This window comes from Chelonia mydas, chromosome 3 (genome assembly GCF_015237465.2).
Source record: "Chelonia mydas isolate rCheMyd1 chromosome 3, rCheMyd1.pri.v2, whole genome shotgun sequence".
Classification (NCBI taxonomy): domain Eukaryota; kingdom Metazoa; phylum Chordata; order Testudines; family Cheloniidae; genus Chelonia; species Chelonia mydas.
The window spans coordinates 152,685,510-152,699,021 of NC_057851.1; the positions used below are offsets into that span (position 1 = coordinate 152,685,510).

The 13,512-nt window shown below is 46.5% G+C and overlaps 1 protein-coding gene across 5 annotated transcripts in view; it reads right to left on the bottom strand.

Moving 5' to 3' along the window:
* STUM (stum, mechanosensory transduction mediator homolog) overlaps positions 1 to 13,512 on the bottom strand; it is a 93,735-nt gene that overhangs the window by 20,178 nt on the left and 60,045 nt on the right. For 3 of the 5 annotated variants that reach the window (XM_043543558.1, XM_037895615.2, XM_037895616.2), the window contains exon 3: positions 4,466 to 4,474. The exons of 1 other annotated variant lie outside the window; for it this stretch is intronic. In XM_043543558.1, coding sequence (XP_043399493.1) covers positions 4,466 to 4,474 — 9 coding nt within the window. Of the gene's footprint in view, positions 1 to 441; positions 683 to 4,465; positions 4,475 to 13,512 lie in introns of all 5 variants that reach the window. One more of the 5 variants, XR_006289789.1, reaches the window with a different exon arrangement.

Genomic DNA, 13,512 nt, shown 5'->3' on the forward strand with positions numbered 1-13,512 from the left:
GGTCAGCCAAGAAGGGGGAGAGAGAGAATTTTCTCTTTCATTTATTTCCCCTGTGCAAGGGCATGGGTAGTGGGGGACTTGGTTTTGGGGTAATCATTGCTGACTTAGCCCATTTCGGGGTAGCTTGGTCATTGCCCTTTCTGATGCGCAGTTCTGACAGGAAATGGGCTCTGGGTTATAGCTTTTGCAGCCACACGTACATTGGGGCTGGCTGGCAGGCATGGTTTGCAGGACGCAGAGCCAGCCGATTCAGAGTGCCTCTTCGGACATTGTGCAAAGTACACTGGGGAGCAGTGGCTGCAGCTCCCTCCCCTCGGGCTGGCCTCAGAGTGTTTGGGGGGTAGACAGGGCAAGGGGAACTGGCAATGCCCCCATCCTGCACAGCCAGGCTCCCCTTTGGGATGTGTTTTATTATCCTTCAAATCTCCCCTTAAAACTCACCTCTGATGTGATGCCTACAAACACTTGACAGCAACCTGGGCAAGTGGCGTGCTGGGACTGCAGCTTATTGTTCTGACTGTAACCATCTCACGGTTACCTCATGCTCCCCCGTCTGTTTCTTGTATCCACCTGTTGCCTCATCATAAACGTAGAGTGTACGCTCTTGGGGGGAGGGGCTGTCTTTTGTTAGCTGTGTGTACGGCACCTAGCGCAGTGGGGTCCTGATTGGGGCCTGTAGGAGCTAGCACAGCACAGTAATAACAGAGCGCCTTTGCTTCCCTGGCCTTGCCCACGTGCCATTGCACTCAGGGAGCACAAATGTTAACATTCTGGCTGCCTTCTGCATGTCCCGCCCCCCACAACCTGCCCTTGTAACAGCAACCACACTGGCCCACAGGGTCCCCGTGTCCCTAACACAGATTTCCTCAGCCCTTCTGGTTCACAGGGGGCTCCCAAACATTTTCCCCAGATTCAGAGCATGTGGGTTTACGTCGCCATGAGCCTTGCTTTGAAATTGGGGAATCAAACCCATCCTACAGCCCCCAGCAAAGCTTAAGCAAAACGGCCCCATTTTGACTGGTTTCCACCCAAAGCCATAAATCAGCCCAGGTCTTGGTTGAAATTTGGCTCCAAGCAGCTTGCTGAATGGTCTGTGACTCTCTGGAAGGGAAGCAGAGGGCCTGCATCAAAAATGAAAAGAGGTGACTTTCCCCTGCTTTCACAATGAAGGATTTCCACAGCGCTAGTTTTAATACAGCAATTTTTTTGGCAGGTTTCCCCTGCAGTGACAAGCATCATCCTAGGTATGGCTGTCCTGCTCCATCTGGAGGCATGTGCCCTGGGCGTCACAGGGCACACAACCTCCTGAAGGCAACATTTCTTCTGGCGCATGACTGGCTTTTTTGGTCTTCCCCACTGCCGGCTCTCTAACTGCACCTGCTGTGTTAGTAACTGTAGAGTCTGCAGTGGCAGGTCTGCCTTGAGAGATCCTGGAGAGACTGCAGAAGTGCATATGGGGCAGGGGTAATAACGGATGAGCCTATGGGGACAAAATTCAGTGGTCCACACACCCCTTCCTGTAAATGTGAACTTTTCTGCCTACATTATTGAATGCATGTATATTATTTTTCAGGAGGAAGACAGAGTTAAGGGAATGAAAACGTCAGTATTACTCCCAAGGCGTTTCAGCAGCTGCAGTATTCAGACACTGCTGGCTGGCTTAATAACTTTTGTGATACTTTCATCTGAGATGCTAAAGGAAAGTTTGCATGTTCTTTTATTTAAACTTGTATGAAGCTAGTGCTCACTAGAGCCTGCTAACAAGAACCATACAGGAGCTGTGTGCAATCTCCCTTAGACAGCTGCTCTTCCAGGCTTAGCTGAAATACCCCTGGCTTTTTCCAGGCATGGCCCTCTCTTGTAGAGCTCCCCAGCAATGCCAGATTGGAGGGTGGTCTGGTGATGGGGACAAACATCCACTCGAGGTTAGGATGAGACCTAGGTTATGGGCTAATAGGCCAGGATTGGAACACAAATCTCAGGCCCCCACCAGCGAGCTCATCCCTTCATGCTCCCTTCCTCAACATCCATGTTTCCGTGCTCTTGCTGATCTAGCACATCAGAATCTCATGCATTATAATCAGGGCACAGCTGTGCTGATGGATTTGTAAGAGTGCAAGGTGTTGGAGTGGAGAAATCAGTTGCACTGGGTGGCTTCTGGATTCTGATATAAGACAGAGGAGTAGGAAAGGCTTCTCTCATTACGTCCCAGGCCTTGCCCACCCTACTCAGATAAAGGTAACCAGTCACTGTTTGCTCATGTCATCATCAAGGAAGCAATGCACTAGTGGCTTTTCCCTATTGTGCTCGCAAATGGTCTATAGAAATGCAGGGGTCCAACCAGGGGACTTCAGTGCCCAGCTTTAGACACTCCAAGAGCTGGGACTCAATCCCCTATTCTTCCCTGCTTCTCGTCTTCTCTTCCACCTTTTTCCTGGGAACACAAGAACTGCCCTCCCAGATGGTGTCGTGGGTTCCTGTGTCTCATTCCCCTGGGAACACAGAATTTGCCCTCCTGGATGATGCCATTGACACGTGCTTATGAACTTGGACCTTTGTAGCTATTTTTCAACACCTGGTGGTTGAGTTGGGCATCTATTTGGGGCACAGTTGCAGGTAGAACTCCATTCCCCCGACTACTCCCCATATGGCTACGGTCAGGGGAGAGGGGCAGGAAAACCTCTCTCCACCTGTTTCTCATGATGGCACGTGACCATGGCGGCATTAGTTCTTTTAACTTTATCCAGGTGGTCACAAAGTCTTTACCAGAATTACCACCTGGCTTTTCCAATCGAGCCAATGGTTATTATAATGGCATCAATGTGGAGCTCATCTATTTAAGAAAATAATTGTCCTTATCTGTGTCACCAGTAACAATGGAAATGTTTAAAATGAAACAATTAAAAATGCCGTTTCCTTTTCACCTCCCCCCCAGCTTGGGCAGTGAAACTAGACTGGTCAATATAACTTCTTGAATCTCAAGCAATTTTTAAATGTCCAACATTGCAGAGGAATATTTAAATCCTAAAACAGCTTTCCACTCTCATTTTCTTTACTCCACTGTTCGTAAAACCCTTTGAATACAAATGAGAATGAAAACTACTGGAAAGTGTCCCAATCTGTATCTTTGAGGAATTTTTATGACAAGTAATAGCCAGAAAGAGATATTTAAAAAACGAAACCCGATAGAAACATCCTTGCACATCAGAAAAATTCAGATCCAGGTGCAAATTATGGAGCCTGGGTCTATCTCAGGTAATAAAGGGATTCAAAGAAAAGAGATTGGCACTCTTTACTATTTCTGCATCCATTTTCAGTTTTGTTCTACATGTTGTGCGGATAAATAGACACCAGAAATACATTTTGCTTTTCCAAACAGCACTTTCAAAGTACATAAGGAAGGTTTCCTCTGCATTTCTTAGCTAGAACATGGGAATTAGGTTTGAAGGCAAGATTAAAAGACAAAAAATCCTAAAAACTAAGGGCCTCTCTATGCACAGAAATTGCACTGATTTAACTTAAATCAGTTTAAAAACCAACTTAGTTAGACTAGTACAAACTCCTTTGAGGATACTCTTGGTTATATCAGTTTAGCTTACACTTCTAAATTTACAGGTGCAAGGTAAACCAATATAAGGCCTGGTCTACCCTAGTATAATTATTTTGGTTAGGGGTGTGATTTTTTTTTTTTTTAAAGGAAGTAGTTATACCAGTAAAAACCCTAGGATGTGTCTACATTCTGGAGACTATACTGGTATAGCTATGCTGCCATAGCCCTGTAGTGTACACAGAGCCAGAGGTTCTTCTGTCAGTTCAGGAACACCACCTCCCTGAATGCAGTGATCTAGGTTAACAAAAACCCTCTTCTTTTTTTCACACCCCTGCCTGATATAGCTATGCCAATACAGAAGTTTTCAGCATTGACCTAGTGTGGACGCAGTTATACCTATATAAAAGGTGCCTTATATTGATATAGCTATTCCCCTTCCCATACAGAACTAGCAATCCTATTAAAAAGCACCTTTATACCAATATAACTGCATCCACACTAGGGGGATTGTAACCCTTCACCATACCGGTATAGTTAAAGTGGTACAAGTTTCTAGTGTCAAGAGCTTTTAGGATTAAATTGAGTCACACACAAAATTGCACCGATTTAACTAAATCAATTTAACACCACACCTTTAAGTAAACTGAGACAGCTTTGTGTATAGACTGGGCCTATAAAGAAATGCACAGGGACAAACTCTCCCTCGGCTGTGCTTGTAGAGATCTCCTACTCAGGGGACTGGGAGCACACATGCAAAATCAGATTTTGACTGAAAATGAGTAAAACATGCTGAACTGAATCCTAAGGTCTTTAACTGGGGCAAACATTCATTGATTCCAGTGGAAATTTGCCAGAGTAGGTAAAGCAGGATTTTAGTCACTGGAAGTTAAGAGAAGACTTAGAAGAAAAACTTACCTTGTGAAACTTTGAAGATGAACAAACGGAGGCAAAGGAAGCATAAAAGAAAGAGAGAAGAGAAAAATATGACAATACAGGTAACATCTGAAACATATAAAGAACTAGAAAAGAATAAATAAATTGAGGCTACATAGTAAACAGAGAACAGCTCCACTACAATTAAACATTCACACACAGCTAACCAGGCTTTCTTTATTAATATCCATCAATTTCAAGAAGCTGATTTCATTTTGTGAAGGAGAAATCCCTACTTGCTCTTACCTAGGACCTAGGCCAATAACAAACTTTGACACATCATGATCAAAATGATTACCCAACAAAACCTACATTAGCAATGTAGCCATTTCATGTGTGTTGGTTAAGGGGAACTGTTGAAATTAGGGTATATAGGAAGCAGGACATTATCACACAGGAAGAGGTGTATCCTATTTGTTAGAGTAGGGGACCGGAAACAAAAGTCCTGGGTTCTTTTGCTACTGATTTGATCTGTGCCCATGGATAAGTCACAGCAGCCACTCTGTGTCTCAGTTTCCCTGTTTATGAAATGGGGATAATGCCTACCTTTTGGTCAAGTGTTGCAATGGTTAGTTATAATGTCTGTAAAATGCTTTGAGATTCTTATCCTATTACAAAGTAGATCCGTATTGGGTCTGAAAGTGCAGAAAAGACTACTTTTACATACTTTTCTCTGGCAGAGGTGAAGTGCAGCTTTAGGGGGTAAAAAAAATAAATAGAGGTAAGCAATCACTTTCTCCTCCAAATTTCTTTCATCCCAGGAAGGCTTTCTCAGTCAAAGAATTGGTTCTGGCTTTGCTTTTATTGTGTGTTTTAGCAACACTTGCTACCCTCCCACCCAGCCACTGAAGTCTGGCTTGGTAGCTGCAACATGAGGAAAAGAATGCTGGATATGCCTTTCTAAAGGCCCCTACAATCTAAAAGTACAGTAGCCACATTATCATTCTGTGCCTCTAGTTGGTTCTGAGCACTGTAATTAGCAAACGAGTGACAAGTGGACAGCATGATTACAGGTAATTTCTTATTACCAGTTGGTAATGAAGCTTTGACAGCCAGCATCATGACCTGTTAACCTTCTGAGATGTGACTGTGAGAGTCTGCTGTAGCCCATGAAAACCAAGTGTTCCTTGAACCCAGAGTACTTATGGCTGCAGTTATTTGTGGGCACAGACACACACATTGCAAGTAGAAAACAAGAGGCTGAGCTAGGGACTCTTTAAAAACCATACCCCTATATCAGACGGCTTATTTAAAGGGGAAAAGGTGTGAATTGACCCCTTTGCTCTGATATAATTTAAGTAGCTTTTATGGTCAGAGTCTCTGGTACGTCAGAGAGCAGGATTTTTTTTTTGTAATGTGAATTCAGTGTTGTTGAGAGGCGCTAGATTAACAACCCTGTGGGCCAAAGGCTCAGACAGGTAAAGCACAGTCAACAGGGAGGGCAACCTTCTCCAGAAAATGCCTCATCTGTGACCTGAACAGACATCTCTGGCAGTGTGTGGGGAGCTTATTATCCAGGATCTGTCATTTTCTGTTGAGACCACTTACGTGGAGGGCCTTTCTGCTGCGGACACTTGTCTGCAGCCCTAGGACTTGGTCTGAGACCTAACCCCAGCTCATTTCACAGACGATGGTGAGGTGGTAAACAGTCTCAAGTAGGGTTCAACCTAGAGGTGAAAGGCTCCCCCACAGACCATTACCAATCCCCTGAGCCAGGTGGTCCCTTACTTCTACTATCCTCACTACCTAGATAAGGTATTGATTATTTTGTAGATTGCTTTCAACAATTAGCATAATTTTTTTTACAATGAGGCACTGCTGAAGCAAATGGATGAGCTTCTAAGAAGGGCAATTTTGTTCAAACTATCTGACACTCATTTGGCTAACATTTGGGATGGTGGGAACATACCCCAAGGGCTGATTTATGTGGGAGTGGAGGGGGAACTCGCACAAAAACATGTGTCATTGGCCAGGTAACAAAAAATTAGCTCCATTTCACTGTAGCTCTTCGCAGCCTCCACATAGATGCAATCAAAGATTCACAGGCCTGGTCTATACTGGGGGTCGGGATCGATCTAAGATACGCAACTTCAGCTACGAGAATAGCGTAGCTGAAGTCGACGTATCTTAGATCGACTTAGAATCACTTACTTCGTGTCCTCGCGGCGCGGGATCGACGGCCACTGCTCCCCCGTCGACTCCGCTTCCGTCTCTTGCAGTGGTGGAGTTCCGGAGTCGATGGCAGAGCGATCGGGGATCGATTCATCGTGTCTACACTAGACGCGATAAATCAATCCCCAATAGATCGATCACTACCCGCCGATCCGGCGGGTAGTGTAGACGTGGCTAGAGAGACTTTAGTCTCTAAACACTGCTCAGCAGCTAGCAGCTGGGGAGGGGCTGGGTGGTGATCATAAAGTCAGGAAGCTTTAGAGCAGAGGAGGGCTGCCGAGGGAGAGTCAACAGTCACTCTCTGGGATTAGACATTAGGGAGGCCAAAGGGGAGAGTAAGTCCTGGGATCCTTGCCTAAGTGCAAGAGGCTGGCAAATGGCCACAGGTGACACAGAAGAGGAATTGGAGAGGAGCTGGCTCTGGTGGGAAGCCCTGACAAAAGGGCAGGAACTGGACTTTCAGGGAGAGGGATGCATCTAGTTGAGAGGGATGTACAGTCAAGCCCAAGGAAGGAGGAAGTGGGTTTTTGTTTATACTTTTATGTTGGGACTTTGTTAGGGGATTCGGGGTGGGAGGCGCACCTGAGAGTCCTGCCCCCTGAAACAAGGTTGAATCTAGAGAAGTTGCAGGAGGAGGGAGAAGGCCTGAGAAAGGCTGGGTAGGAAAAAGCCCCGGGAAACAGCAACAAGGAGTAGGACGGAGCAGCCCTTGGCTGCTGGTTATAGGGTCCTTGGGCTGATACCTGGTGCAGAAAGGAAGGCCTACGTTCCCCTGCCAGCCAGCAGAGAAGATGGTGTGAAACCCCTGAGAAGGGCATAACGACCAACAAAGAGCTCTGCGAGGGTGTGATGACAAAAAGTTCTGGAGTTGAGGCCAAAGACCTTTGGGTGAGGATGTTTGGATCCTTTATTTGCTGGACATTCTGTTACCCTGGAAGGATTGAACTAAATTGTGCCCTGGCCAGGGGGCTGAATTACAGGAACAGAGATCACTGCAGTGCCAGAGTGACTGGCGGCAGGGAGCACTAGATCGGGAGAGAGCTACTCTGCCACACCTGACCACAAGGAGGCACTCTGGTGACAAGTCCCCCACCTCTACTGCCAGTGAGCTCTTTTTGCTTTCAGGCCCCAAATGAAACAAGAAGCTGTTTCAAAAGCCATATATAGTTGGTTAGAGATGATATCTGTTTGGTAGCTAATGAGGCCAGCTGGCAATTCATTTACATTAGGAAAGAGATGGGAAATGTCCCTTAAAATTGGACAGTCAAAAAGTAATTACCTGTGATAATAAAACTGAGTTCAATTATTGTTTCTCCTGGGGTGGATCCCTGACAAAAGGGCAACGTGCGAAATACTAGAGCATCCTCCAAGCCCTCTTCATTGAACTGTCTGAACCCATACCCTTTATCCTAGTGAGCTGAAGAGATCTGGGCAACAGGCAAACTCAGTAAAGATTCCAGCAACAATTCCAATACAAAATGTTAGAGTCTACCAGGCTCTTACAGTGAGAGACTTTGCAAAGTGACCTTAACCTAAGCTTCTCTCTCTAGGAGTTTACACACAGGATTTATAGTTTCACCCACACTCTCGGGGTTCTTGAGGAATCTTTGCAGGTATATAGAGAAGAGACATCAGCATCTCATTTTAAATACATAGCTCTCATGAGAGAGGCAGCTGCTCTTCTGGCTCCTTTCCAGGGTCAGCTGTAAGCATAAACTGCCTAATCCGTCCCTCAAATAAGACTGGGACTGATGTAGTCAATAACTCACCAGACCACTTTCTAGTAATTAAGTTTAGCAGAGCTGTAGTGGGGTTCAGAGCTGGAATCTCAGAGCCATTGATCAGGACTGAGGTACATTGGCTATAGGGTGGCTCAGAAGTAGGTCTGGGTGAATAACTGATTTTTCAGTTCATTGACCATTCAGAAACATTGGGGGAGGGGGGAATGTGGTTGGAGTCAAACCAAATCTAAAAATTCCAAAGAGTTTTGGTGAGTCCAAAAAGTCCATTTTGCGTTGAACACAACGTGGTATTTGATCCAAAATGTTTTGTTTCTGGGCATCTTTAAAGGGGCAAATTCACAAAATGGCCAGAGAAGGAGGAGGTAGGGCTGTCACTGCCATCCTTATAATGTTTTGTACAGTGGTGTGGTTAGGACACTCAAATGGGATGTGGGAGATCCAAGTTGGAATCCCCTCTCTGGTGCAGCTCTCCCTGGGCAGATAAGTACCCTAATCAGCAGCCTGTAGGCTAGTCTGTGATGGCTCTTCCTCGCTCAAACCACCTGGCTACAAGCCGGGCACTACCTCCTCCTCCAGCCATTTCATAAGAGTAGCCTGAAAAAAGATGTATTGCCAAAACTATTTGGCAAATTCATGTCGAACTTGTAAAACGGGGGCGGGTCAGCCAAAGCTGCTTTTTTTTGACCAATAAACTATTTGTCTGAAAAAATGTGCCCAGCTCTACTCAGGCCCAGAGCGGCAGGGGGAGTCACTGTTTAGCATACAACCGCAACTACAAAGCTACCATTAGGTGGCCAAAGCATTTTTCAGCACACAGTGCCCCACACCTGCATCTAGCCAGTAAAACTGGCTCTTGTCCCTCACACACAAAAACCAAAAGCAAAATGGTGGCCCAAACCAAGGACCTAGGACTCTCCCTCTTCCTGGCCCCTTTTTTCATTGCTGGCCCCATTACCGTTAGATATGATGCACTTTCTGATGCCTTTGCCCCTTCCCCCCAAAAACTCGCTATGATCCATATAATGGCACATCTATAGGTCCTTATGCCAGCTCGGGAGCTAACCCAAGCTCCAGCTGCCAGATTGTCACTAGTTGTTGTCACGTGTATTTCCTTGGAGAATAAAATGTCCTTTTGACATTTCTCGCCCTCCCTGTGCAGAACAAACAGAGCAGCGCTCGCTAAATCCTGTTGTTATGTTCTGGCACCTCTTGGCCTGAACTTAATCACCCCCCATCCTTCTCCTTGGCAGATGTGTGTTGCTCTTGGAAATGGTATCGGCCAGCTTTCAGATTCATCAGTAGTAACTACACTGACAACAGGAGCCACTATGACAGATACTTCCCAGCTGCACCTTCCTTTCTAGCAACCAGGCTGGAAAATTACTCAGAGCCTTTCTGCCTGCTGCCCAGATGCTTGGCATCGCATTATCCACTCACCAATAGGACTCGGGGCTCATCTTCACTACGGGGTTATAGCTCTATAGCTGCAGTGACAGAACTATGCCGCTGTAACCCTGCAGCGCAGATGCCTCCCACAGCAATGGAAGGGGTTTTTCCATCGCTATAGGAACTCCACCTCCCTGAACGGCAGTAGATAGGTTGACAGAGGCATTCTTCCATTGACCTAGCTGTGTCTACCCCAGGGATTAGGCTGGCATAGCTACAGTAAATTAGAGAGGCATAGTTGGGCCGTGGCCAGATCCTAGACTATGGGAAAAGTTTGATGAAGTTAGTACAACTGATCTAGTTTAACTTGATTGAAAACTCCACTTAGCACCAGTATTAGACATAGTTTAACACCTTTAGCTTGATTTTTAGCAGGTCAAGTTATAGCCTAGGTTGAAAATAAAGAGATAATACAAGGTTAGCTAACTGGATGTTCTAATTCGTTTTCTTTGGGCTATGTCCACACTACAAACTTTGGTCAATGCAAGTGACATTATCATGCAGCTGCCAAAGTTTGTGTATCACTCGGGTGCATGCATAATTTGCTTCTTGCATCGACACTGTGCCAACTCACCAGGAGTGCTTGCGTCAAGGCAAAGTGCAGTGCGTCACCGGTAGGTATCGCAGTGTGCCATGCACTACCATCTGGTGCCATACCTTTAGGGAAATTTTCACAGTGTGTTGTAGGGTGGAAATGACTCATCCATGGATCTCTGGGAGACAGAGGTCAAGTTCCCAGCACTCAACTTCCTTCATCCCATGATGCCATACATATCCCATCATTTTTGTGCCTTTTAAAAAAAATCCTGCAAACCCATCAAGCAGTTTTTGGAGTCCGTCATCTTGGATGGAGCCTGCAGAGCTCTGCACTATTCTCACGAACATTGCAAGTGCAGGAGGCATGAACCTCCTGTATTTGCAGCCCTACAGTAAGTACCACAGCAGCAGAGGACATGATTTCTTCGAGGACAGTTTGCTAAGGGACATAGCAAAAACCAATAGAAGGTTGTTGGTGGCATTAATGGAGCAGCTGCTGATGGTGGAGCACCACTTCTGGGCCTGAGAAATGAGTACGGACTGGGGGGAATGCATTGTAATGCAGGTTTGGGTCGACAAGCAATGGTTGCAGAACTTTCAGACATGGAAGGCCATTTTCCTAGATCTGGGCCAAGCTTGCTCCAGCCCTCCAGCGCAGGGACACCAGAATGAGAGCTGCACTGACAGTGGAGAAGCAAGTGGCCATCTAACTCCAGAATCTTGCAATGTCAGATTGCTGCTAGTCAGTGAGAATTCATTTTCATTTTGAAGCTGGAAAATTCACAGTGGTGGCCGTGATCATGATTAATTATGGTGTAGGGCCATTAATCATATCCAGCTATGCAGGACCAGGACTCTCAGCAATGAGCAGGACATAATGGATGGATTTGCTGGAATGGGGTTCCTGAACTAGTGTGGGGCAGTAGATGGCACACATACCCCTATTTTGGCACCAGCCCACCTGGCCATAGAGTTCATCAACAGAAAAGGCTACTTTTCTATGGTTGTGCAAGCATTGGTGGATCACCAGAGATGCTTCTCCACAAGCAGTGTGGGCTGGTCAGGGAAGGTGCATGATGCTCGCATCTTTAAGAAAACTGGACCGTTCAGAAAGCTCCAACCACGGTCATTCTTTCCTGACTGGTGGATTACCACTGACAATATCGAAATGCCTACAGTGATTGTGGGGAACCCACCCTGCCCCTGGCTCGTGAAGCCGTACACCAGCCACTTGACAAGGAAAGATTCAACTCCCTGCTCAGCAAGTGCACAATGACAGTTGAATGTGCTTTTAGTAGCCTGCAGTGTTTACTCACTTAGACTGGAGCTCATTGAGAACAACAGCCCAATGGTTATAGCTGCCTGTTGTGTCTTACGTAATACCTGTGAGGCAAAGAGGGACAAGCTGCCACCAGGGTGGAGGGTGAGCGGCTGCCTGCGGCCTTTGAGAAGCCAGAGGCCATTACAAGAACCCAGCGGGGAGATATACAGTTGAGGAGGCTTTGAAAGAGCACTTTAACGGTCAGCCACAGTAGTGTTCTCTGCTGGCATGTTCTCTTTGGGTGCCGCTAAGAATTGCTCTGCATTTATAACGAGGACCCAGTGTTTTCCTGACGCTCTGAATTACATGGTACTTGCTGTACATTTACAAGTACCATTCCCTTTGAGTGCCGCTGGGCATTCTGCAGTATGCGTTGTCAATGAATAAAGATAATTTTATTCTCCAAAAATAATATGTTATTGAGTAGGAGAAACAGTGCAGAAAATCAATGTGAGCTGCCGCTGCCCCTTCCCCAGGCAATACAATACAACCTTTTGACAAATTAATGGCGTGGAACTTTAAAACTGGAGAGGCAGCAAATATTTCCCTCCATTTCAGGGCACAAACGTAGACCGATGTAGACCGTGGTTCTTGCAGGTCCGTGTACGTGCAGCTGTAGTTTTCCTTGTTTCCTCCAGCATGGAGTGGTAGGGTAAGGATACGGCCTGTGATGCCACATAATATGTTGAGGGGTGCACAAAGCAGAGACCATGGAGTTCTCCAAGGACTGAAAAGGGTGGGGAGGCCAGGTTTTTGGACCTGTAGGCCAACCAGGGTCTACAGCATTTGGGTTTGCTGCCTGAGAAGACCCATTATGTCTTGGTGTATTTTCATCTACTTTTCATGCTGGGACTCCTGGGCCTTTCTCCTGATCTCTTTCCTTCTCTGTGCCGTCTGCCATGTTGGCCCTGCAGGTCCTTTGTTCAGTGCCCGATGCAGCACCAGCTTGCAGGATCTTGCTGAGTATGTCCTCCTGTGTCCTCTTCTGTCTCCTCCTCATCAGATCAGGCATTTTGCAGGTGTGGAGGGGGCACCCTGAAGGCCACCATGCCAGAAGCTGCTATTAAAAGCAGAGAGATGTACCTCTGGATTTACAGTCACAGCAGAAAGGGAAAGATAAGTTTTAAAACTCCCTTCCCTTATTCCCATAGACACTTCTAATGAGACATGCTTATTGACTCTTCAGCTTTGGAGTGCCCAGCACCACTCTCCAGGCCCAGCCATGGGGAGTTTGGCCTGCCGGGGTGAGGAGAGGGTGAAGGATTTTTTGTTGCATGAAGCAATAACATTTCGGTCCCTGTTCCACGGGGATGCCTCTAGGGCAACGACACTGAATGCTGGTGCCATTTTCCACAGGCAGTGGGGATTTTAGCTGCTATCTCATTCCTGAGGGTAACAAAGGCACAGAGAGCACAGCTATTACTGGTGTCCCGAAGCCGCCCAGGCCTGTATGCTGCTAGCCTGCGTACTGCAACGGTGCCTGCTGAACTCATAGCAGAACGGCGTGGGAAACTGTCCTACCAAGGACGAAGAAATAAGGCAGCCATCCCTAGAAACCGTCATGAGACGACTGCAGAGTGTCTCCATGAAAGTTTCATTGAGATCTCTCAGGAGGATACAAGGGACATCCCTGTGTACATAAACAAACTGCTCAGCGTGGCCCTCCCACCTAACCTACAGGGAATGAAAAGCAGAGGCCAACTCTACCTCTGTTAGTTGTACCTCTATCTCACCTCGTAGGAGTACAACTATGAAAAGTCAATACCTGTGTCTTGTTAACTTGGGATGGGCCGGGTGCCATCTTTACATTT